This window comes from Mustela putorius, unplaced genomic scaffold, assembly GCF_011764305.1.
Source record: "Mustela putorius furo isolate JIRA1106 unplaced genomic scaffold, ASM1176430v1.1 tig00003853_pilon_pilon_pilon, whole genome shotgun sequence".
Lineage (NCBI taxonomy): Eukaryota > Metazoa > Chordata > Mammalia > Carnivora > Mustelidae > Mustela > Mustela putorius.
The window spans coordinates 12,821,757-12,847,720 of record NW_025422005.1 but is presented as its reverse complement, the minus strand read 5'-3'; the positions used below and the strand labels follow the sequence as shown (position 1 = coordinate 12,847,720).

The 25,964-nt window shown below is 54.4% G+C and overlaps 1 protein-coding gene across 1 annotated transcript; it reads right to left on the bottom strand.

Annotated features, from left to right (window-relative positions):
• Positions 1–425: 425 nt before the first annotated feature.
• KLHDC7A (kelch domain containing 7A) lies at positions 426–3,739 on the bottom strand. The gene has a single exon (XM_004741346.3). It carries the CDS (start codon positions 3,395–3,397, stop codon positions 1,007–1,009), a length of 2,391 nt encoding a protein of 796 aa, XP_004741403.1. The 5' UTR covers positions 3,398–3,739; the 3' UTR covers positions 426–1,006.
• Positions 3,740–25,964: the final 22,225 nt, after the last annotated feature.

Genomic DNA, 25,964 nt, shown 5'->3' with positions numbered 1-25,964 from the left:
ATCATGGACCCACCCCTCCCTCCTCTCCTACCTGACCAGGCAGACCAGGTGACCACGAACACAGGGAGGAGAAATTATGCCAAAATCTCTCAACAGTCCAGGAGGGGTGCCTGGCAGTGGCTGTCCCTGCTCCCTGAGGTGAGGGCTGTGTTGTTTGGACAGCTGTATCGTGCAGGCTCTGAGCTGTGGGGAATGGTCAGTGGTCAGTTAGCAATGGGCCCAAGCAATGTCCCAGGCAGACAGGTGCTGACAGATCACATCTTCTCTTCTCCCTCCCGAGACCTCAGATGTGGGACCACTGGCATCCTTAGTGGACCACTACAGGATGAAGGTTTTTGAATGGCTCCTAATTGGAGGCTTCTCCTCCTAGTATGCTAGGATTCTAGGTAATGAGAAAAAGTGCAGCGGGTAATGGTCAGTTTTCTCTGGAGGCAAGAGTCCCATGGGCAGCTCCGACTGTCGCTGATCTACTTCTCCAACCATCTCTCCTCTGGCCAAGCCCCAGCGGGCTCCCCAGGGCTCTCGGCACAGCCCAAACCACCTTCCTGTGTGCCCCAGGAGTTTCTGGGAGCCCCTGGACGTAGGGGCTCAGTGGCCCGTGTTTAGGAAGGGACTCTGGTTTCTCATAGCGAGCTGGGCCATGTCCAGCAAGGTCGGTTTCAGGGGCTATTGGGGGTCAACCACAGGAGCTCGTGGTTGGGATGAGGCTATGCCCCTGAACTTTGGCAGGGTCCTGACATCCCTTCCGCCAAGAATTCAGATTTGAAGCAGAGCGGCACTCGTCCCTGCACACGTGGCTGCCCGGTCCCTGATTCTAGCTCAGCATCCCACTGCCAGCAAAGCCGCATCCCAGGGCCCCCCACAGCCAGCAGAGCAGGGTGGCTTAGAATCCACCCCTTGCTGGCCAAATGCCCGAGCTGCCTGCACTCCCAGAAATGGCTCACAGAGTGGCGGGTAGGGAGTGCTTGTCGCTTCCCAGTTTTGCAGCAGTCTGGTAGAAGGGTAGCTAGACCCTGGTCTGAGGCACCTCGGGGATAGGCAGGGTCAGGACGGTGGGCAGGAGGGTGCCCCGCGGCGAGGGGAAGCTCTGCAGCTCCTTGGGCACAAACCTGGGCGAGATGTGGTCGGCCAGGAAGCACAGCATGCGCCGGCGGCCCACGCAGTAGACGAGGTCGCCCACCACGGCGCACTGGAAGGCATCCGGGTAGGGTGTCCGGTACGCGGCACACTCGTACCAGAGGCGGGCGCTGGCACTGCAGCGGTACACGCTGATGCCCAGGCTGCGATCGAGGTCAAAACGGTAGAGGAAGCCGTTGACTGCCACCATCTCGGCTGTGCGGTCCTTGCCGCCCCCCGTGGCGCCCGCCTGCCAGCGCTGCTCCCGGGCCGAGAAGCGGAGCAGCAGGTAGCGCAGGGTGCCGCCCGTGACGAAGATGTCCCCCGCGCATGCCGTGGCGGTGTGTGCCAGGGCAAAGGTGTCGTTGGGGAGCGGGGGGACGAAGGTCCAGCGGTCCAGGCGGGGGTCGTAGCGTTCCACCGTGTTCAGACACTCCCCCCCGATGGCGTACAGGTGGCCGTCCAGGGCCACCAGCCGGCAGTGTGGCCGGGGCTGGTTGAGCGGGCACACCTCGCTCCAGATCGCTGTCAGCGGGTTGTAGCAGAAGACGCGGTTGGAGGGCTGGCTCCCGGACCCCTGGCAGCCTGACACCACGAAGAGGTAATTGAAGAGACTGCAAAGGGCACAGCCTCGGGACACGGCCTCGGGGGGCAGACAGGCCAGAGGGTGCCAGACATCCCGCTCGTCATCATAGCAACGGAGACTGCCAGAGCCCTCCTGGGGGCACACATCGGCGACCACCAGGTGCTTGCGGCCCCGCAGCCGGCGCCCGAGGATCAGCTCCCGCTCAGTGCCGTTCAGGCACCCGTAGACGTCTGGGCTGCGCAGGACCTGGAGATAGTTGTCACTCATCACCTTGTAGGCTGCCTCCTGCAGCGCCTCTAGCTTCTGCCTCTTGGCCAAGGTCAGTACCTGGTAGCAGTTGCCCAGATCCAGGTGGACGTCGGGGGTGGAGCCAGGGGCCAGCGGGAGGTGGACGAAATTGGTCCTCGCCACCAGCTGCACGTGGGGCTCCCCACCGCTTCCGGCTGAGTTGGACCCCGGAGAAGCCCGGGGTAGGGGGAGGCCGGGCAAGGCTCTCCCGTCAGGGCAGGATGGAGTGGGGGCCCCAAAACCACTGAGCTGCAGCTGGAGCTCTGGGTTCTCCAGGATCTGGAGGAGGCTGTCTTTCCTGCTGAAGCCTTGCATAGAGGGCGGCGGTGCGGGCTGGGAGGACCCGGGTGATTCTGCTCCACCTTCCCGGTCAGCGGCATGGCTCCCTGAAGCTGCCCCTGCTCCCGGGGGTCCTGGTAGTGGCATGAGGGGTGGGGCCTCAGCCAGGGCAGCTGTTCTGCCGGCCAGCCTGCCCTTGGAGGTGGCCTGCGAGGTGGATTCCACATAGTAATCATACACCTTGCCCTTCAGCCTGGGCCCGACCCCCTCCACCTTCTCCTGCAGGAAATTCTCCTCCACACGCACCCGGGCCACCGACGCGTAGGTGTAGGAGGCGCTGGTGTTTCCCTCTTGCTGACATACGGTTAGGCCCATGTCTGCAGCGGCCTGGAGGGCCCTGGCCTCCTCCCTGTGGTGCCACGCTCCCGAGGCTCGGGTGAACACCCAGCTCTTGCTCGTGTAACTCTGGCCTTCCACATGGGCTATCCAGGTGGTGGGGGTGGCTTCCTGCTCCAGGGGATGCCCCGGGGGCCTACCATCCAGCCACAGGGCAGGCTCACTGCCCACACCGCCCCCATCCCCCGTGCTGAGGCCAGGGTGGGAGCTTTGGGACTCGCTGCCCAGATGGGGGTGGGGGGGCAGCTCAGGCTCACCGCCAGCAGCTGTTCCGGCTTCCCGGCCACTGTGGCGAGGAGGCCCCAGCTCAGAGTCCGGGCGCTGCCCACCGCCTTCCTCACCAGCGCCTTTCTCCTCGGGCTCCTGAGCCTCGTGGGCTTCTGAGTCTTCTGGAGAGGGTTCTGTGGCCAGGACTTGGGAGTCCCCCTGATTCTCCCAGCCACGGCCTGGCTCCTCTCTGGTCCCCTTGCTTCCCCTCCGGTGTCTCAGCGCCCAGTGCGGTGCCCTGGGAGCAGCTTTCTGGACCGCAGGCTGCCCGGAGCCCTCGGCTTCCTCATTGGCCTCGGCCTTGGCGTTCCTGCCCCTCAGTGGGGCCTGGCTGGGCCTTGACTTGTACAGCCGGTAGGCCACGGTCAGCAGGAGCAGGGCAGCGGCGGACAGCACCACCTTGCCTGCCAGCTGCATGTCCAAATGCCAGTCCTGGGCCTCCGCTCCTCCTCTTCCGGGGAGCATGCTTCCCAAAGCCGACCTGGGGCTGGAGAATGTCAAGAATCCGATTAATGATTGCCCAATAGGGGCCGGTTCCTGCTTCCAGCGGGGTGAGCTGGAGGGGGGTTCTGGGCTGGCTCTGACCAGCCAGCGGCCGGTCAGCAGGGGAGAGTGGGAGCCAAGGTGACCTTGAGCTGGCAGACCGTGGCCACAGGGGCTCAGGGCCAGCAGATCTCGGTGCTGGCCTCCTTGGATCCTTCGACGCTTTTCCTGGGGGTGGGAGTGGGGGTTGTGCCCCAGGGCTGAGCTTGTGATCAGCCACCCGAGCCAGCAGCCACTGGAGGATGTTAGGAGTGTCCAGCTCGTACACAAAGAGGGAGGAAGCTCTCTTGACCAAAGAGTCACCCGATGCCAGGAAACGCAGGGGGTTGGTTATTACATGTGTGTGTTTTATTTTCTCTTTTGCAAATCCACCGGGCTAGGAGGGTTGGGTGTGGTGAGTTGGGAGACAGGTGGAGCTGTGGCAGGTGTGGCCCGAGAGCCTCCCTGTCTGCTTCCTTCCTGACGGGGTCTGCCGGTCCCAGAGGTGAGGTCCGCAAGTAGCTGCGGGGAAGGCTGAGCCCGGGACTGCAGCCAAGCCACCCGACCCAGCTTTGAATGCCTCTGCCCTCCTTCTGGGGCGCCTGAGGGCAGATGGGGAAAGCACCGGGAGTTAGCGCCCAGATCAGGGAGAGACGCGAGGCTGGCCCTTCCTTGCCCTCGAAAACAGACAATGTTCTCCGGTGAGAGGCCAAGGGAGAGTCACCGGCCCCCATCTCACCAGGGCTGTGGGTTCCAGATCCAGACTGGCAACCTATCTCTGCCCCTTGCCAGCTGTGTGACCATAGGCAAGTGACTTCCCCTCTCTGAGCATGAATCTCTTTAACTGAAGACGGGGGTGGGGCTGGGGAACAGCATATATACTTCGTAAGGCTGTGACTGATGTGTGGACAGCCCACAGTGCTGAGCTCCACCTTGTGAAAGCTCATGAACTGTCAGCCATTCTTCTCTCTCTCCTCCTCCTCCTCCTCCTCGGGGTCATTACCACTCATATGAATCGTCACCAGCTGAACCTGAAGCCCAGATCTAATTCGGCCCCTCCCCAGACCAAGGTCCTCTCAGGGCACCCAGAGGCCAGGGCAGGACTCTCAGACTCGTGCTGCCGTCTGGGCCAGCAGGATCAGTGGCTGACCTGCCCAGCAGGTTGGGAGTGAGCTTCCCGCTCTCTCCCAGGCTCGAATCCCAGCCTGCAGGGGGAACACCGCACTCCCACGAGCTGGCTTCGAGCTCTCAAAATTACCGCTCCCTCCTCCGCCCCAAACCCAGTCTGTTTGGAAAAAGTGAAATGAACAAATGAAGACAGGAGCGAAATTAAAAGATAATTGGAAGTCTGTATCAGGCTTCTGGGAGGGTGCGTGCGTGCCGCCGGTCTGGGATCTCGGTGCCGGCAGGACAAAAATTGAGAAGTCTGGGGTTGGCTCAGTGGGGGGGTAAACAGTCGAAGCTGAATGCGTGCCATGCAAATAATCAGGCCCATCTTCCAGGGACTGGCTTTGAATTCGGTGGTGTTTGTCCCTCCCCTGGTCTGCTCAGCACCAAGGGTCAGCGTTTCCCAAGGAGGACATCAACCCCAGGTGAGGCCCTGAGTTGGGGGGCCCGAGGCGGGGAGAAGGTGGATGCAGGGACTGTGGCCTCTCACACGCACACAGACCGGCACGCACTCCCCCGTGTGCACACACCCCCATGGGCACGGGGGTGTGCACATGTGCGCACACACACGAGGGAGAGGGTAGAGCTTCTGAGTCCGGAAGAGTCAGCGATAAAAGGATCCTGGTTTGATAGATGCGGAGGCCAAGGCCTAGGGAGGGAAAGTCTGTGCAGCTGGGCCTGGAACACAGGGCATCTGACTGGGCCCCTGGGGGTGGACGAGGTGGTCAGGGACACAGTCCTACTCATCCAGAGGCACACGGTCAGTATTCGGTAGGGCAAGGATGGCTCTTCACGTGTACCAGGGGCCTTCCCTCCACAAACTCTCCTTGACACACGACTGACGGGCTTCCTTACACTCGGCACCCCCAGGCCGTCCCCACCCCCACAACCGGCTGGCGTGGACTGACCGCCACGTCCACACGGCTTGTTTAATGCTGCAATATTTCCATTCTGCCTGGGGAATAGCCACTCTCCCAACCCCACCAGCCTGGCTGCCATCCCCCCAGGACCCCCTCCGTCCACTCTGCTGTTCGTGGACTAGAGGCTTAGTATCACAAGGGTCCTCAAGCCGTGTGACAGTGCCCTGCCTTACCAGGCTGTAAAATTTAGAATATTCCCCTGGGCATTGCTGTCTGCTGGGCCCATGTTGAGCTCCATCTAGGGATGTTGGCACCATAGTTAAGGGACGGAGGCTACCATCTTGGTCAGGAATCTGAGACAGTCCAGGTGAGGCCCCACCGGGCCCCTGGTGATCCCGCCAGGATGAACGCCACCGGCCGAGGCTCCAGTGCCCGGTCGCCCGTCCCATCCAGCCTCCTACTCACGTGACCGCCACAAAGCACTCTTGTGGTTGTTATAGGCACAGCCTGTGACCCACCCTTCTGATTCTTCTGCCCTGTGTGGTCGGCACCGTCACCCTTACTTTACAGGTGAGGGCAGCCGAGCTCCCAAGAGGTGAGGTCACCTTGCCTGGGTCCCACGGCCAGTGAGTAGAATGCAGGTGGGGCTCAGGTCCGTCTGCTCTTTGACGTTGGCCCTGCACCGGCAGCCTACCCTGCTGTCTGCGACCAAAGTTGACCTCCACAGAAACCCGGGGAAGCGACCATTGTTTTCCAAAGAGACAAGTCCCTGCTGTTCCCTTCCATTGTGGGACAAGGGGAGGCCAGGGCTGGGTGCTGCCAGGGTTTTGGAGATGGCACGGTGTGCCGTAGTCACCAGGAAAGGGAGTTTCAAAGAGTCAGGAATGCCAAGGGCATAAAGAAATGTCCTACTTACAATTCCACTGCATAGACCATTAGGAAGTGGAATAATGGCCTTTGAAACGTGCCTGTGAACTTGATGGGGAAATTGAACGTGAAACGATTCATGGGTGCCGCTGGAGATGGCAGCGTGCGTGCTGATTTCTGCTCCCGGGGCGGGATGAGCAGAGGCAGGGGGGAACATCCCGGTGTTGGAGTACACGGCATACCCACTGCCTGCGTGCGGGGATAGAGGGCCCAGAGCTGGTAATAACAGTAGAAGTACTAAGAGCCAATATTTCCCGGGTGCCCATTCCATGCCCGGCCCTGGGCACTGCTGAGGCTGCGGGCACTGTCTCCTTCCACCTGGTCACCCGCACTCTAGCAGGCGTAAGACCCATTCTAGAGGTGAGGACACTGAGGCCCAGTTTCTTGCCCAAGGCTAAGTCTGTTCTACCCCAAAGCCATTTTCCAGAAACCCTTGTTAGCGTGCAGGACCTCAGCCCCCTCCCCAACCTAGAATCTTCCTGCTAACCAGATCCCTGCAGGAAAGCACTGTAAGTACTTGGATCGGTACCCTGCCCACCTGTAGTCCCAACTGCATGACCTTGAATAGCCTCAAGACAATGTGGGTTCTCCCACCCCAGGTCAGAGAGAGGTCCCATGTGTGTCACTGCTCCGTGGCACCTGAGTTCTTGTGATAACCTTAATAGACATCACCATGGTTTCTGATTGTCCAAATCTCTGTGACTCTGCTTCCTTCTCTCTCCAATGGGTGTGACACCATTGGGACTATTGTCAGAAAACACGTTAGGACGCCTAGGAGGACACCTGCTGCAGGGACGTAGTGGGGAGCTCTAAATGTTTATAGAATATAAGAGAAGCCATCATGGTTGAGGGCTGGAGGTGTGCCTTGCTCTGAGGTGTTTCAGAGACAGGTTCTCATCTAAGCAAATTTCTGTAACCTTCCCAAGCAGGTGGGGGTTATCTCTGTTTTACAAGGAAGGAGCCCAGAGGGGTTAAGTTATTTTCCCAAAGCCATACAGCTAGGAAATGATAGACCCGAGCTTCCAACCAGGCAACTTTATGTCTAAGGGCCTTGCTTCCGGCCAGGCTGTCTTGCTCTCCTGTCATTGTTCCTACCTCCTCCTCCTGTGGGATTCCTAACAGTTACTAGTCTGGCACGTCCTACCGGGGGCAGTGAGACCTCTGGGCCCCGCTGTCCCCAAAACCCCATCCTAGCAGCTCATGGCTCCCCTCTGCTCTCTCCACGTGCAGTCTCCAGGATGTTCTGTGGCTCCCTACAGCCTCCCCTATCAAATCTAAATGCCTCAGCCTGTTCTCCAAGGTCCCTTTGACGGCCCAACCTCATTTGTCACTGTGCCCCAACACCCGTTCTGCTCCAGCCAAGCTCATCCGTTTACTGTCCCCTCGTCCCTGCTGTCGCACGGGCCATTTCTCCCACTCACGGCGTGCTTGCCCACACCTCTGCCGTTCTCCTCACTTTTGCAAAACCCCAGATCGAAACTGGGCCTTCTCCATGGGGACTCAAGCCAGAGTAACAGTTTTTCCACTCTCTCTGGATCGCAGGTTCCTCTGAGGCACCCCTGGAAGTTACAGACCCATGTTTAAGAAATGCATATACAAATGCCTGGGTGGCTCAGTGGGTTAAGCCTCTCTGTCTTTGGCTCAGATCATGGTCTCAGGGTCCTGGGATTGAGCCCCACATTGGGCTCTCTGCTCAGCAGGGAACCTGTTTCCTCCTCTATCTCTGCCTGCCTGATCTCTCACTCTCTGTCAAACAAATAAATAAAATCTTAAAAAAAAAAAAAAAAAAAAAAAAAGAATTGCTTATACTTGTACTATTTCACTTGCAAATTCTGGAAGTCCCCTGGCCCTGGTTAGGAGATCTCCGAGTCAGGGAAAGGTGCCTCCTGAGCTTATGGGAGTATGTGTCAGATGGGTTTTGGGGGTAAGAAGTAACACCAGCTCAAGGCGGTGTGTTTTGAAATAAATGTGTGTTTTGGGTTTCTCCATGCAAAAGAAAGAAAAAAGTTTCCTGGGCAGATAAGCGTAGAAAGCGCCGCTTTGTGACCCCGGAGCTCAATTTCTTCATTTGTAAAATGGGGCCAATAAAACCCGCTACTATGTAAATTGTCACGGTGATGAGGTGACTGACAGTGCTTCGAGGGTCACATTTTCTTTGAGCCCCACGTCCTGTGCTCTTCTACAGAGACCACCAGGAAGGAGAGAGGCAGAGATCGTCTCCCCTGTAGGCCCAGTGGAGGGTGGAGCTGGAGGAGCCTGAGCCGGCAGGGAGGGTCTGGGGGAGGGCCGCAGGGCTGCCTCGGGTCTGTCCCGGAGACGAGAGAGACGGGGCTGGCCCCTGAGAGGTAGGACACGTTTGTGTTCCACAGCCCTGAGCCTCTAAATGGAGCTAACTCAGCGCAGCCTGGGGCCTCACCGGCCCATTAGAGCTGCTGAGGCCGATTGCAAATCAGCGCTCTGCAGAGAGACAGCTGCCCAGGTGCAGAAGGTGGAGAGAGTGGTCCCCGCCAAGCCGGGGAGAGCCGGGGGGCAGGTGTGGTGATGCTGCAGGGAGAGCTGCCGGGGAAGCCGGGCTAGGGGTCAGAGGCCCTGCCCAAGCGTCCAGAGGGGGCTAGGGACCAGACCCAGGCCTGGTTCTGGGGAGTGGAAACAAATGGAGAAGAGACAGCTTCACTGCGCACCTACTATGTGCCAGCCAGCGGGCAAAGAACTCCATATTCGTCAGGACTCAATCTTCATACAAGCCGATGGTTGAGACAAGGCTACGTGTTCCACCAAATCCGGGTTCTTTTCTTCTTCCTGGGCACCCAAGAAAGGGACATTTCCCAGAACCACCCCCCCTGCAGTGGGGGGGGGGCATTTGATGGAGCGTGGCCACGGAAGGGCAAGCTGAGCTGACATGAGTGGCTGCTGGGTTGAGTCGGGGAAGAACCCGTGTGCTACCTCCCCTCCTTCCCCCCCTGCAGTGGTGACCTCAGAGGCCCAGGTGTCCCAGCCCACCTCTCCCCCAGCCCATATGCAACTGGGACAGTGAACTGGTATTACACGGAGCTGCTGAAGTTTGCTGGTTACAGAGGCCAGGTATCAGCTTCCTGGGCTACTGTGGAGGGATTGTTTCCAGTCTGCAGATACGCAAATGGAAGTCCAAAGAGGCCCAAACTCCCCAGCTAGCAGGCTCAGCCTCACCCCAAGATATGTCCTTCTGTCTGTCCTTTTAGGCCTGCCTTGGCCCTCCAGAAGCTTGCAGGGGAGCGGGAGAGATCATATCAGAGCAAATCGTGGGTGCTGTGAAAACAAGGAGGAAAGAGCCCAGGCTTCAGGGGAGCAGGACTTTCCAGAGCTGAGTCTCCAGGGATTTGACAGGTTAAACGAGGTAGGGAAAGGCCAGTTGATGCAGAGGGCCCATGAGGTGCCAAGGTCCTGAGGCTGGGGGCCATAATCAAGAGTTCAGGCACAGGGATGGTTCTAAGCATTTGAAAAGTGTATGGGGCATTGCAGTGGTTCACCGGATGGCAATGCCATGGGGACCAAATGAGTCTGGCCCTTAAAGCCAGAAAGATTGAGATAGGAACCAAGGCAGGACTTCCCTTGATGGGAGCGTTCTAGATAATGCAAGGTCTGGGGATCACTCCCATCAGCAGTCACCAAGAATGGCGGAATGGAGAGGGGCTAGTTTCAATTTGGAGAAGGGGGAACCTACATTGTGTTTCCTTGTCCATGTCCCCCAGGTATGCCCCAATTGTCACCACTTCCCAGGAGCACGCTGCTTTTCTGTTCTGCCTTCTCATTTCCCAGGTGCCGAGATTCAAAGACTGCGTCCCAGCCCCGTGCTCTGAGTTCCATGATGCTGGATGGTGGGGTCTCTTGCTGGAGGGTTTTGCTTCACATTCCTCTAGTTGGTGCTGGAAATAGGGGAACGCTGCGTATCTTATCCTTCCTCTTCGGAAGTGTTGTGTTTTCATTTCCATCGCTGCCTGAGCGCCCGGATGGGGGCGGGGGACAGACGAAGCTCAAACCTCTTGGGGCAGAGCCTCCAAGTCCAGAGCCTCAAAGTCCACGGTCTCTAGGCAGCAGGCTCCCATTGCCAGGAAACGGAGCTTCCCAGAGCTGAAAGCCACCTTGGAGGCCCATAGTCCAATCCTCTTGTGCTACCCAGAGACCGCCTACCAGAGGGAGGTGATGCCCCAAATCCATGCAGAGGGACCAACGTGCCAGTGCCATGTCTCTGAGCACTGGGGTGAGATCAGGGACCCCCACCACATGCAATAGTTCTCCCCCGCCCCGTGTGTTTGCAGACTGCTTCCCCATTCCACAACAAACCCATGAGTGAGGAGCCCCGAGTGCTGTTTCACAAAAGAGAAACTGAGGCCCAGAAGGGAGGTGATCCTGCCCAAATCCCTCAGCTCAAAGGTGGCAGAGCTGGGATTGTCGTCCTCCAAGCCCCATGGCTGCCCAGGACAGGGACACCACGATGGGTCAGGAAACTCCAGCGGCCTCATATCCAAGCAATCAGTAGAGCGGGGATGAGACCTTTTCCTGGCTGGCCAGGGGCCCCGCTGGGAAGGCATCTGGAGACAAAGATGGGGCCCCTGTGCAGCCTCCGGTGACGCTCAGCACCTAACAATGCTGGGGAGGTTCCGTGGGACTCCCTCTTCACAGGAGGCGCACACCTGGAGGGCAGGCTGTGCACGCGGGGAGGGTCTGGCCCGTCCTTGGTAATCTGTAAACTTTTGTTGAATACAAATGAATAAACAAGGACAGGTGAGCTGCCGTGTTGACAAGAGCAAATGAATACAGCCCAGATTGAGCCTTTCTTTGGTTTAAATACTGAGAGGCGAAGCGCTGGTACCTTCGGGGCCAAGAGCCATTGGGGAAGGCTGGAAAGGGCTGCATCTGGAAGGAGGGGACGTGGCTTCCCAAAGAGATTGCTGAAGAAAGGCATTCTGGGAGGCAGAAGAGCTTGTGCAAAGGTTCGGTGGTAGGAACGAGCAGCTGGCTTGGGATGAAAGTATATGATTGGGGCCAGAGCGGGGGGCTAGGTCAGGGTGACATGGGTGCCTCAGGGGAGTGGGTCTGGCTGCCATCTCTGAGCTCGGCCATCTGTTCTTTCTTGGAGGTCTTCTCAGGACTACAGGGACAAGTCAATTGTGTTGAGTGGATGGTGGCTAAGGCTTGGAAATAAAGCAAAAGAAAAAATAAACTGTTCCTAAGAGAGCTGAGTAAAAGGTTTGGGTCATTCAAAAGTCTGGCTGCTCTGGGTCCTGGCATCATCGTGAAATCTTTATGCATTCTTCAGCAGGTGGCTCTTGTTCTCTGGGTCTCAGTTTCCCCATCTGTAACATGGGCGGGGAGTTGGAAAACTACCCCCGTGATCAAGATCCTGAAAGTTCGTTTCCCCGGTGCAGGGGCAGCTGATGGAAAATCTGGGATTCCCTGTGTTCTGGGGTTGTGGGGGTTTCCAGTCAGGGCCCCAACCTCCGCTTCCTCTCTGGCTTGGCTTCTGCCCCTGCGCTGTTCCCCTAGGGGAGATGTTCTGGTCCTTTGCCAGCCCAGTGCTACCTCCTGGTCTCCAGGATCCAGCCTAAGCATTGGCTTCTTTGTGTATCACAATTAACCATCACTAATGGTTCCAAAGAAAGTTGTTATATTTATTTTGCTTTCACTAAGTGCCATGCATGAATCCCGGACAGCAGCCACCCTGAGAGGTAGGTACTATGACCATTCCTGGGTAGGGAAACTGAGGCTCGGAGGGGACAAATGACGGGGAGTGGAAGCCAGAGGTATCTGGTGGGGGCACTGCCGCTTTGCAGCACGAGGCCTGAACCCCAGGCTTGGCCCAGTTCCCCCAGCCTGAGCAACCAACCGCTGTGGAGGTCAAGTCAGGGCAGGAGGGTGGCCTCTAGAACTGGTTTTTCTTGCTCTGGGTCTGGGCTGGAGGTCACCACTGTGCCAAGTCTGGGAGCTGAGGACTCAGAAACTGCTCTTTCAGGATCTTCTGGCCACATGAGCTTCTTTGTTCCTGTGGGCTAGGTGAGGGTCAAGGGAGGCTGGAGTCTGACATCTGGGACCAACTGCAGAGAGCGTGTGTGAGCAAGGGGGCCTCGGGGCAGACAGCACGGGACTGGGGCTGGGCTGGAGTGCTGGCTCTCTCTCGGTGATCTGCTGAGTGGCTTTTGGTCAGGCTCTGTTCCAGCCTCAGTTTCCCCATCTGTGAAACGAGGACCTTGAGTGGATCCTAACCAGCCCAGATATCAAGAACGGTCAACCCGACAGTGGTCAAGGTTGACATTGCGTGTATGATGACAGAGAGGTGCATGTTTGCGTATACATGTGTGTGCAGGTGGGGTTGGGGAGGAGCTGATCTCCTTCTCAGGTCAGAGGGATTAGCACGTAGAAGAAAGAGTGTTGTGGGGAGGAGCCCCCGATGGACAGTCGGGGGACCAGGTCCTCATCCTGGATACAGCACTGCCTTGCTGTGTGTCCCTGAGAACATTGCAATCCCTCTCTGGGCACATGGATGTCCATCAGATAAGAGCCTCTGGCCCATAATCTTTAGTGTTCCTGTGGCTCTGAGTTGTTTGGATACTAGAGGAATGATGCAGAGATTGGAGAAGTGAGCTGGGTCCTGGAGTCAGGGGAACCCCAGGCATGAGCCCTGCTTCTGCCTCTTGCTGGCCATGTGACCCTTTCGCCCGTCCCCAGTGTTTGCTGACCGGTCTGGCACCGTGGGCACAGTGCTGAGAGCCTATGGCACTCTTTGGGCCCCATGCAGTGTTTTAATTTCTTTTTAAAATCCGAAATAAAAGAACAAAGTAAATTACCCTGGTTATGCTCATGTCTATAAACATACTTTTAAAGCCTTTTCTATGACAGAAGGCACAAGTGCCCCAGGCCCCCAAAACTCATAGGTGGCCTGGCTCTACAGGGTCACAACCTCAGGAAGAGGCGTAATGTCCCTGACCTCCCACGGCTGTCAGGAGGAAGACACGAGATAACTGTGTGAAGCTGCCTGCCCCCCCCCCCCAGGGAGTGCCCCCCAGTAGTGACTGGGTCTGGGTGAGAGGTGGTAACAGCAGAGTAACGGCCCCTCGAGACACACACATCCGAACCCCTGGAACGGGTGACCGGCGTTTACGCGGCAGAGGGGTATTAAGTCTGCCGATGGAATAAAAATTGTGGATCAGCTCACCTCAAAGCAGAGACATTCCCCGGGGTTATCTGGGTGGGCCCAAGGTGATCCCAAGAGTCCCTACAGGAGGAACCCCCCAGGAGGCCGGAGGACCAGGGTCAGAATGATGAGCCAAGAGACTCAGCTGGCCACTGCCGGCTTTGCAGGTGGGGGAAGGGGCAGCCAGCCAAGGAAGGTAGCAGCCCCTCAAATCTGGAGAAGTATGAGGAAGCAGATTCCCCCTGGTGCCTGCAGACATCTCGCCTTTAGCCCAGCAAGCCCGTGTCAGACCGCTGAGCTCCAGGTCCGCAGATCTTTTCCATTGATGCTATTAAAACCACTTTGTCCTCTGTGATTTGGGACGGCAGCAGAAGACATGAACACAGGAGTGTGAGAGGACTGGGGCCCTCACCGAGGCTCCCACCTCTCTGTGAGCGGCTCCCACCTTGCAAAGGCACCCCCACAGGGCATGGCACCCCTCTAGGGGCAGAGCTGCCTCTGGGCCTGGCATGGAAGGGAGAAGCAAGTCGTGTGGGCTGTGAGGTCAGGGGAGGCACCAGGCTAAGCTGTTCAAGTTTGGTTTCTCCTGGTTTTACCGTGTCCCTCTGTGTCCCGGCTCAGTTTGTCTAGGAAAGCCAAGATTTGGTGATGCCAACACCTGTCTCCATGTGCCTGGTTCCCGCAGGCCCCAGCCCCGTTCCATTCAGCGGAAAAGTTGATTCTCCTGCAGCTGCTTAGAGTCTGGGAAACTGGGCTCATGTCTCGCCACCCGAACATGTAAAGAAATGTAGCATGAGGAGCTTTGTAGGAGCTGGCATGCCCGTGGGGACAGAACGTGACCTGTCACCTAGGCTTTCCCGAGAGCCCTTCTCCTGCCCTCTTGGCTGCTCCAAATCCCTGCCCAAGAGCCGGCTCTCCCCCTGCATGCTCCGGGATTTGCTGGTTGTCACCAACAAAGGCAGGCTTTCGTGCCAAGAAATGTCAGGGAAGCCGTGTTCTTCGGGGGCTGTTCTGGGGGTACTGTGCTCCTGATGGGCTGTCGTGTACTCTGGAACAGAGGATGGTGAGCCTGGAGAGCTCCATGGAGAGGGGAGCAGGGACCACAGCAGCGCCTCCCATCTGCACTGTTCAGCGTGGCAACGTCCATACCCACCAGCAAGTGCTTGAGGCCAAGCAATTTTGCTTTTATTCTTGGACAAGCCACTTGACCTCTCTATCCTCCATTTTTCCCTCTGTAAAATGGAACTAATAGCACCTGCTCCCTGAGAACTCTCTGTGATCACACCTGCTACAGAGGAGGACTTGGGGGTCAGGCAGGGGGTGGCTAGTCGGCCTGAGTTACTGCTCATCTACTCGCCTCCGGCACAGCACACACTCTCTGGGAGTCCCTGGTGAAAGACCCTGAGATTGGGGTTAGAAATGAATAAGACAAACTCTGTCCTCAGGAGGCTCACAGTTTCGTAGGAAGAAAAAGCCACAATACCTTCCTGTAAGGCACAGCCAGTGGTTTGAACACACAGTGGGTGGGCAGAGGAGAGAGCCCAACACGTGCCCTGGAGGGGACAGTAGAGGAGGGCTTGTCTACTCAAGACCTGGAAGGTTCTGCAGATGTTTCCAGCAGACGGAGGAAGAAAGAAAGCTGTCTTGGGAAGAAGGAATGAATGAACAAGGTACGGGGCAGGAGCACATGTGGGTATTTGGGGACAGTAATTGTCTTGCTCACCCGGGAGTGGGCGTGTGAGGGGGCGTGACTGGAGAACACGCAGGAAATTGGTCGGTTTCAATCCAGTGAGCACAGTGGTGACTTCCGGGGCTGGGCCCTTGCCTGCGCACTGGGGATGCAGAGATGAAAAGACAGTCTCTGTGCCTGGGGCTCACATATGTAGCAGAAGCAGGCAGACATTCATTTGTTCATAAATATGTACCAAGTGCTAAGTGCTGGGCACCAGGGATGAGGCATGCGCAAAATACACCTCAGCCCAGCCTGATGGAGCTCTCCGTCGAGAGGAAACAGACCACCAGGTAGTTCTATATCCCAAGGATGTGGCCTAGAGGTGGGATCCATGGCAATGTGGGAGGGCAAGAGCGAGGAGGGAGGCCACTGGTGTAATGGTTTAGTGTTCCGTCTCTGTGACCTGAGAACCTGGGTTCCAATCCTGATCCTCCTGCTTCAGTTGTCTTATTCTCAGACACAGAGTCTCGGACTTGGAGGGATGTGCAAAGGCCCTGAGGCAGGGATGTAACTCAGGAAGCCGGGAAAGCTGGAGTGGCTGGAGGGTGGAAAGAAAGAAGTGGGCTTAACGCTGAGGACAGAAGGTAAAACAAACTTTAAAATGGTCATGATAAGCTTTAAAGCAGGACGATGGATAAAGAAGAGGAGATATGGACACAAAGTGGGAATTATTTTGTCTGGTTTGGTTGGAGGAAGAGGGAGGTTTTGTCAAGATCAACCTCAGGAAGAGGTCATCAGTAGAACAATAATATGATCTAGAGCTTACCATATGTGCTGGGCACCAATCCGAGCACGTAATTCTCTCAAGAATCCTTGTGTTGGGGATTCCATGGTCAGCAGTCTGCAGAAAAAATTGCGGATTACAGGAATTGAGCTTCTTGTGAAACGGTACACAGCTAGTAAGTGGTCAGGCTAGAGTTCGAACTCAGGCAGTGTGGATCTAGGACCCTCACAGTCAGCTGCTCAGCAGGGGGCCCATCAAGCGAAGATGGCAGCCTGGGAGAGAGCCTTGGCACCCCCCAGCCATGCTTATTGTCCACCTCCAGTGGCAAGGCGCCGTGTGAGGAGCCTTAGGAAGGGCCCCAGTGATCCCCAAAACCCCGTCTGGGGGATTCAGGAACACAGCAGCCCCTGCAGAGGGCTCAGAGAGCACCTGCTGCTGTGCAAAAGCAATTCTGGATGTCTGTACGCCTCGAGGAGCTGAGTCCAACGAGCCTCTGGAGGTGATGGAGTTGTGGCTACTTTAGCCTGGTGTGCTGAACCCCCTGCTGGGCTTCTAGTCTCAGATGAAGAAGCAGTGGAGGAAAGGGGCCAGCGGTTGGCATGTGTATGCTCCAGTGCACGTGTGTGTATTCATTCATCACACACGTGTGCACAGTATTCATGCGCCTGTGCATGTGTGTGCATGAAGGCATGTATATGTGCATGTGTGTGTGTGTGTGTGTAGTACGTGTGTGTGTGTCAAGGCGGGTCTGTGTGTGTGCATATGCATGTGTGCATGAGTGTCTGTGTCTGTGTGTGGAGGCAGAGGCTGGAGGGACTCCAGAAAACTGGACCCAGTGTAGACAGCAGCATGATTCCATCAACACCTGCCCAGCCTCCCAGGGGACAACATCCCATTGAGCTGGGGTTAGTAAGTCAGAGGCGGGACTGTAAGTCTGCCTCACATCCCAGATCCACCACACACAGGGTGTGCTACTTTGGGTACCAAGCTAGGACTGTTGCTTGGTCTTGTGATCTACAACACAGCAGAGTGTGGAGAGGGCAACATCTGCCCCGCAGGGTGGTTCTGATGACCTGATGGGGGGCACATCATACGGGGCTTGGATTGGGTTCTACCCAATGGGAGTGCCTTGGGGGTTTGGAGCAGAAGAGTAGCGTGATCTGAATGTTTGGATTCTGTAGTGCTCGGTGTCATCGCAGCTGGTCACCACCAGACCTGTAAGAGAATAAATGCTTGGTTGGAAAAAAATAGGAGTCACCTTTGATTCTCCTTGGCTCTCCATATTCCACAACCAGCTCATCTCAGCAAGTCCTGCTGACTCTCCCTCTGAAACACAGCCCGTGCTGACCACATCTCACCTTCTACCCCAGCGCAAGCGTTTGCCCGAGTGGTCCTTGTCATATGACAGCATGCCGACCACGTTAGCCCTAGACTCACAGGATTCCTGCCTCTGGAGCGCGTTCATGTTTCGCACCATGCTCTCCATTATCCGGCCCGAGCGCCTCTCCAGGCTCATGTTTCCACCAAGCCACTCCTTGCTTCCTCCATTCCAGCCCCTGTCGCCTTCTTGGTCTCCCTCCAACGCCCAAACTTACTCGTGACTCTTGCAATCACTGTTGACTCTACTACAGAATGCTCTTCCCCCGGAACCTTGCATGGCTCCCTCCTTCACTTCACTTGTGTTTTCACTCCACTGCTGCCCCCTCAGAGGAGCCTTCCCTGACCACCCATGACAGATGGTTTGATCTCCTCCAATATCTTCTGTCCCCAGCTGGACACCTGGCTGGGCACCAGAATAAAGGATTCTATTTCCTAGTTCCCTTCCCTGTCCCAGGTAGGCGTAGCCATGTGACTGAGCGCTGGTGGATGGAATGGGAGGGCAAGGTGTCTGAGCAACTTTCAGGCATTTCCTAGAGGGAGGGGGTGTGCCCCTTCTCCTCGCTTCCTCTTGTGGCAGCATGCAGTGTGCACGAGGAGGTGAGCCACTGTAGATGGTTTGGAGGAGGGCTCTGCTCTAGGGCCGGCATAGCCACAATGTAGAGGAGTTGGGGTGCCTGGTTGACCTTGAGGAGTGGAGCCCTCCAACGGCCTTGGTGATGAGTGAGAGACAAGAAATGTATTTTGCCTAAGCACTGTTATGTTGGACCATGGATGATGCACTGAGATAAACCTGTATTCTACCTAATAACCACTTTACCCGAGAAGGCGCCCGATCAGTCCTGACCACCCTTTGTTCCCTTACCTTGCCCCTCACCTGTCATTTCTTACTCCCTGACTTTACATTAGATCTTTATTCTATGAACTCGCTTATTGCTGGTTTCCCTCTCTGGGATGTGAGTTCCAAGTGGGCAGGGACTTGCCTGTCTGCCTTGTCCCTGCCCTACACCGGCTTCAGCACTGTGCTCAGCACAAAGCTGGGATCAGGAAATACTTTAGAGGGAATAGAAGAGGAGCCCTTACTCCGCGTCCATGTTTTGTTTGCATTACTGCAGCTGGTGCGTCATGGCCCTTCAAGAGTGTTATTACTGTTCTGCCACAGAAGAGATTGAAACAGAGGGAATGAAGGCACTTGTCTGAAATCACAAATCGTGAAAGTGGCGGAGCCCAGATTAAACTCGGATCTGTTTTCCCACCAGCTAAGCTCCTCTCTTCCTCTTTCTGAAGCAGTTATTAGAATGTGGCTTTAATAGAAACAAAACAGACTCTCATAACCTCGCAACAAGAAAACAACGCAATTAAAAATGGGCGAGAGGGGGGCACCTGGGTGGCTCAGTGGGCTAAGCCTCTGCCTTCGGCTCAGGTCATGATCTCAGGGTCCTGGGATCAAGTCCTGCATTGGGCTCTCTGCTCAGCATGGAGCCTGCTTGCCCCTCTCTCTCTGCCTGCCTCTCTGCCTACCTGTGACCTCTCTCTCTCTCTTGCTCTGTCAAATAAATAAATAAAATCTTTAAAAAAAAATGGGCAAGAGGTTTTAACAGACATTTCACCAAAGAAGATATAGAAATGGCCAGTAAGTATGAGAAAAATGTAACGTCATCCGTCATTAAAGAAAGGGAAATGAAAACCGCAACAAAATACCACTTCACTCCCAGGAGATTGGCTTTAACAAGAAAACCTCCCCAAACCACAAATACACGTAATACCAAGTGCTGGTGAGGTTGCAGAGAACCTGGAGCCTTATTCTCTCCCGGCAGGAATGCACAACGGGGCAGCCGCTTCGGAAAATAGCTTGTCGGTTTCTAAAAAGGTGATGTGCAACTTTACTGTTTGACCTAAAAATTCTATTCTTAGGAATCTCCCCATGAGAAATGAAAGCTTACGTTTACTCCAAGACTTGCATGTGAACACTGACAGCAGCATCATTACTCATGATTGCCCCAAGCTGGAGACAACCCGCGTGTCCATCAAGTGGACAGAGAAGCAAAATGTGGTCTACGCATCGGTGGCATCCTACCTGTCGGTGAGAAGGACCAAAGTGCCAGCACGAGGAGGGACCTCAAAACGCTGAGATCGTGAAGGAAGCTGGACACAGAGGACTGTATGTCTTATGATTCCATTTGTAGGAAGTGTCCCAAAAAGGTAAACCGATAGGGACGGGAAGAAGATGAGTGGCTGCCTGGGGCCGGTAGTGGGAACAGTTAGCGACCAATAATGAGCACATGGCTTTTTTTTTTTTTTTTTTTTTTTTAGAATGACAGAGGTATTCTAAAATCAGATAGGGTGATTGTTGAACAAACCTCTAAAATTTACTAAAAAACCATTGAATTCTGTACTTAAAGTAGGGGAGTGTCATGATATGTCAATTACACTTCAATAAAGTTGTTGAAAAAATAAATATACTTTTAGCCCACAGTCTTCAAAGGGAAATCATTAAGGAATTCTTAGGCAAGAGTGCCCAGGCCTCTCAGGGAGGTAGCAGACAGGAATGCCGAGAAGCCCAATCTTAGAGCCATGGGACCCTGACTGAGTCCCCGTTCTGCCACTTGGTTGGCAAGCCATCTAAGCTCTCCCAGACTTGGTGTTCTCATCTGTAAAATGGGGGCAATAACATCTACCTCTTAAGGCACTCTGGGGGATTAAATTAAAAGGGGTAATAAAATGATTAGCTGGTGCCCAGCAGAGATACACTGTTATAGACTCTGATTCCTTCTAGGGGAGCCACGGCTAAGCTTGGGGAGATACTAGGTCTGGAGAGGAGGGAATGGGATTAACTACCTCGTCAAACATCTCTTGACACTTATCCGCTGCCAGATCTGACCTCAGGTACAGGAATGTGAAGGTGAACCAGGCTCAGTCCTTGCCCTCCAGGAGCTCAGGGTATATGGAGATGACAGTCATTTGCAAGGCACTTATGCTACTGAGGATGTAGAATAGAACTGAGAGGGACTCCATCCAACCCAGTCAGCAGTGAGCTTAGGGAAGACTTCTAGACCAACAAAGGCTCAGGCAGGCTCTGGTCACATTACCTCCCAGAGAATGTGACGAAAGCGAGAAAGGCATCTCAGACCCTTGGTTCAGAAGGGACCTTTCAAGGTCCCCTTGTCCAATTGCCCGTTGGGGTCTGGAGTTCAAGGCTCTAGCGAAGGAAACTGCTGTTCCTCGACCTTGCGTTGAAGATGAAGCTGGTAACAGCAACCCCCCATGACTTGCCCAGAGCGCTGTAATGCAGGTTCAGGCACCAAGGGCCTTGGGGAAGTGCTCATGAGGCTAGCACAGGATCCGTGCTGGTGGGAAGTAAACACGGGCAAGAGAAAACTCTGCACCAACCCCCAGCCAGAGGCCTCTACAGCAGCTGCAAGGGTCCTGATCTGGGTGGTGGGCAACTCCCACCCCAGAAATACCCACAGGATGTAGAGAAGGAAAAGCATTAACATCTATGGAGCTCTGGCTGTAGGCATCTCCTCTGTGCCAAAGATCTTGCTAGGTGGCTTAGGCAGGTCTGTGGGGAGGGGGGAATTCTCATCTTTTATGATGCATGCACATCCCAGAGCTCCAAGAAGTTCAACGACTAGCCCAAGATCATACATCTAGAAAGACATCTGGAAGGGTCAAGTTCAGCTCTGCCTTTCCAGTGGCGCCTGCTGCTTCCCATTCCATGCCTCATTTGTCAAACACCATCCAGCATCGAACAGCTGCATTTGGGACACATTGATGTATTTGACACCTATGGAAATGCCACATTCACATTTAAAAAAAAAAATTCCTTGTTTTTTAAAAAGTTAATCCCTACACCCAATGTGGGGCTTGAACCCACACCTCCAAGTTCAAGAATTGCATGCTCCACCCACGGAACCGGCCAGGTGCCCCCACATTCACATCTCCAAAGAAAGGGATACTTCGCTCATTGTAATTTGTTGTATTCTAAAATATGAAAATAAGTACCAGAAAAATTGAAAGTGCAATGCATAATAAACCCGAAACAAAACACAATGTAAAGAAAAGGATAATGATTCATCCGAAGACCCATAGCGTGTGTTTCCTGGGGGCCACAGAACCCCTGTGTTTGCCGAGCTGATACCATCTTGCATATACCATATTGTGTCCTGATTTTTTCTTCTCGAAATTGTATCATAAACATCTCCTTTGCTACTTCAGCTTCCGTGGAGACATTTGGCAGCACAATCTTCATCAATCTGAATGAGTTTACTTAACCCATCTCCTGTTCTTGGATATGTAAACTTGTTCCCATTTTATTCTTTCCATACAGCATTTCAAATATCCCCCAGTAGGTAAGGTGGCTGCAACAGCTCTCTCCGGGTTTCTAATGATGCACACCAACGCATCTGCCTCTAGCCAAATGGGCCACCAGACAGGGAGGGGAAAGGCAGAAGATGCAGCCACACACGTGCTAAGATCTCCCCCCGCATTTTCCCATTGGTCCTCTCAATGATCTTGGGATATAGAATCTTCTCTCCATTTTATGGGGGGGGGGGTGAACCAAGGCTCAGGACGTTGAGGGTCAGGAGGACAGTCTTAGAGCTGAGCAGAGCCAGGACTTGAAGACAGACCTAACTCTCTAGCTCTGCCCCTCATTGCTCCCTCCTGAGTGTGGCCAGAGGACCACTGTTCTATCAGATGAGATGACTGTTGCCTTCTTCTCTCAGCCGGTCCCATAAAAACATTGCTGCTCTGTGAGGGCATTTGACTGGAAACTTCAGCTGTGGTTTCCAGGCCGTTTGGGAGGGTTCAGATTCCCACGGGAAAAACACCCTCATGGATGTTTGTTTTCTATTCTAATGTCCATCCCATTCACACTCTCCCTGAGACTGTTGCCCTTCTGGGGTTAAACTTGAGCTCACTCTAATTCATATGTTCTTTAGCAGAGCAGTTAGCTAGTAAATATTTACACCCTGCCTTTTGTTAGTAGCTAATAGCTCGGGGGAAACCTGCCCATGCATGGGTGTGTCCCAGGACACAGGTTGAGAACCAGGATGGGGCATTACAAAAGATTTTGGAGCTGACTTACATAGCCCTTGAAATCCTCCACACTGAAGATCCTGCATCAGGATCAGAAGAGAGACCCTTAGCAGATCTGGTTTTCAACTCCCCTTCCTGGACATACAGAAGGCTATAATTCCCAGCATCCTTTGTAGTAAACCAGGGTCACATGACTGGTTCCAGCCAATTGAATATAAGTAGATGTGCCATTGCGGGCCAGTCCATTTAAAAGCAGGTGTCGCTTCTCCACACTGTCTCTTAGCTTACCATGGAGACCCTGGAAGCCATGTGTTGGGATAGCAGCATCACCAAGTAGTGGCACCTCCAGCCTGGGTTCCTGCATGACTCTGGAGCAGAGAGCCACCTGCTAGCCTGTATTAGACACAGAACAATGGAGAGAAAGAAACTTGTGTTGTGTTGAGACTCTGGGAGTGCAAGGATATTTATAACCACAGCACAACTTAGACTATGCCTGACAACAAGTCCCTAGCACGGGACCTGGCCTGTGGCAGTGCTCATATTTTTCCCTTGTCCCCTCCTTTAGTGGCTCAGATGAACATAAACCACATGCCACTAGAAAGGACAGGTGTGGGGTAGAAAGATTTCACCGACCTTCAAAAAATGCCATTACCTTAAGACAGAGTCTTCTGAAAATCATAAGGGCCGTCCATTTCCAAGTTCTGGATTAAATAAGAAGAAATTGTTCTTGGCTGATCGTCAGTATCAGATCACCTTAACAAAACATCCTGAGGGGGTCCTATGGACGTGGTTGTCTAAACTGTCCTACTAGAAATGCTCCTTCCTCACTTCTGTTGAAGGGACTTACGTGGACCCTTATTACCTTGTCCACTGCCCAGCTAAAGACGCTGTCCCGAGAATGTAGAATCAAAGACTTTGAACCCCAGACTCAGTGCTGAACGTTTGCTTAGCGATAATTCCTGGGGGTGGGAAATAGAGTTTGTGGTTAAGTGTTACAGTCAACTTGGCGGGGCTATGGTGCCCAGTTGTTTGGCCACACACCAGTCTAGATGTTGCTCTGAGTGTATTTTATAGGTGTGATTAACATCTCCAATCAGTTATCTTCAAGTAAAAGAGATTACTTTCAATAATGGGGTAATTGCACCGTGCAATCCGTTAAAGGCCCTAGGAGGGAAAGATTGGACGCGTACTCTGCTTCAGGATTGTAACATTAAAACCCTGCCTGGGTTTGCAGCCTGCTGACCTGCCCTACAAATTCTACATGCGCGAGCCTCTGCAACTGCATGAGCCAATTCCTAAAAATAACTCTCTCTATAAATCTGTGTCTGTATCTATATCTGTACCTATATCTTATTTGTTCTGTTTCCCTGGAGAACCCTGACCGATACGGAGCTCATCTCTCAAGCTAATCTGATTGTTTAGTGGCTGCCTTGAAGGCTGTGTTGAGAGGGAGTCAGAGACCACTCTAGGCTCCATGAATAAGAATAAAGTGAATACAAGCTCTGTTACAGCCGAGAAGGGCTCTGTCTTATAAATTATCGTATCTCCGGCCAGTGCCCAGGACACCACCTATGTCCTAAGTGGTGACATAGGTGGTGTCCTGGGATGATAAATACATTTGTTGAGTGAATGAATTAGCAATGTCTGCCATGGACACAGCCGTGGAGAAGCATACCAGTGCTGATGCATTTCACCAGAGAGGGAATCTGGGCCCCAAGAGGACTTTGCTCAAGGTCACAGAGCTAACTAACAGGTGGCATATTCAAGTGTTAAACACCCATCTTCTGATTTTTCTCATCGCAAGCCCTCCATTATCCCGAGTAGGGATTTGAGAGAGTAGAGAGTGCCCAGGACCAGAGAATCATGTGCTGGAAAGAAGAGACTCTGTTCCTTGTTTGTTCCTTTAGAGACAGTGTTTGTTCCTCTCGCCTCTGTGCACTGAACCCTCCACACTCCAGGAGGCTTCCCTGCCTGGCTGCATTCTACAGGTCAGCCTTGTGCCCTGGTGTGCTGCAGGTTCCCTCCTAGGAGGACACTGGTGAGTGGCAATGAGGGGCTCCCCACTGAAGGTCATTATGTCCATGTCCCTCACACACCTCTGGCTTTGCCCAGGTCTGAGGGAGGGGGGAGTGGTCAGGGAGGTCCAACGGGCCCCTGGAGAGTGTTGCTGACGTGGGGCTGTCTGGGTTGTAGTAATGGGCAAACGACCGGGGACTGTCAGGGGCCCTACTTTGGATCCTGGCATGCAGTAGGGCTCCAAAGGAAGTTTGTGGAATGACCGAAGGAGTGTTGGAGGCAGACGGAGATGGAAATCATGGGCAGGCAGAGATAACCCATACCTGTCTAGGGTCAGTACGATTCCTCCTTCCTGTCAGGGTCACGTGTTCACTCGGCACTGCATCACCCAGCTGGCCTAAGCAGCTGACTGCTTTCTTTCCAAAGGACAAGATTGGCTTCCTTGCCAGCGGATGGCTCCTTGTTCCTCTCTCCATGTCCCTCTGTCTGCACCACACTACGGGCCATGGGAATGGCAGTGTTCCACCGTAGGCTGGGACCCAGCTGGGTTTGAGTCCTGGCTCTGGAAGATACAGAACTTCTCAGTAAGGCTTTACGTCTGCCTTTGTAGAAAGAGAATGGGAACAATAATACTTGCTTTAGAAATTAGGATAAGGATTTGGCTTGTTAATATATATAAAGTTCTACCAACAGAGGCGGATACGTAGTAAGAGCTCAATTAACCGTAGCTACCATTATGGTGGCAGGGGGACTGTTGCCCATGGTTCAGAGGACAATAAGGCTCAGAGAGGGTAAGTGACGTACTTCAGGTGAACCAGCTAGGTAAAAATATGCCTCTGATTCCTTTCCTTCTTCGACTCAGAAGGAATGAATATTGGCCAGAGAAAATATTGGCCAGCGGCCAGAGAAAAGGATGGGTGGTGGGGTGAGTGGGATGTCCCATTCCTCCTGGAAGTGCAAGGAATTCTGCCCTCAGCCAGGGTTCTGAGGAGTTCTTCCACGTACATGAGAAGTGATTTTGACTTTTTCCTGGGAAACGCTGGTCTGGCATGTGTGTGTATGGGTGTGTGTGTATGTGTTGGGCCTGCACACGTGTGTGCAGGGGCACCCGTGGATGATCACGGTGACAGGGAGCGGCTGTTCTTTGTCTCTCTGGAGACAGGGCTGCTCAGCCAGAGAGGGTCCAGTGGGACACAGCTGGGCAGGGGCCCAGCCGACCTGAGGACCCCTGCAAGCTTTTTCAGGGTCTGCATCTGCGTTGCTGTGCCCCCTGGGTCCCTGGATCCCGACAGGGCCTGGCACTTTGTGTTGGTCAAATTCAAACCTGAAGCTGTTCAAACTGCACCCTGGGGTCAGGTTCCCAGTATGCGCCATGGCAAGGGAAGCTCATTTCAAAATTAGCTGAAGTAAAAAGAGGATTTTTTAAAAAGTGAAATGTGGGGGTGCCTGGGTTGTTCAGTGGGTTAAGCCTCTGCCTTCACCTCAGGTCATGATCTCAG

Coding starts and splice junctions, on each gene's coding strand:
- KLHDC7A (XM_004741346.3), bottom strand. CDS start 3,397: ATGCTCCCCGGAAGAGGAGGAGCGGAGGCCCAGGACTGGCATTTGGAC.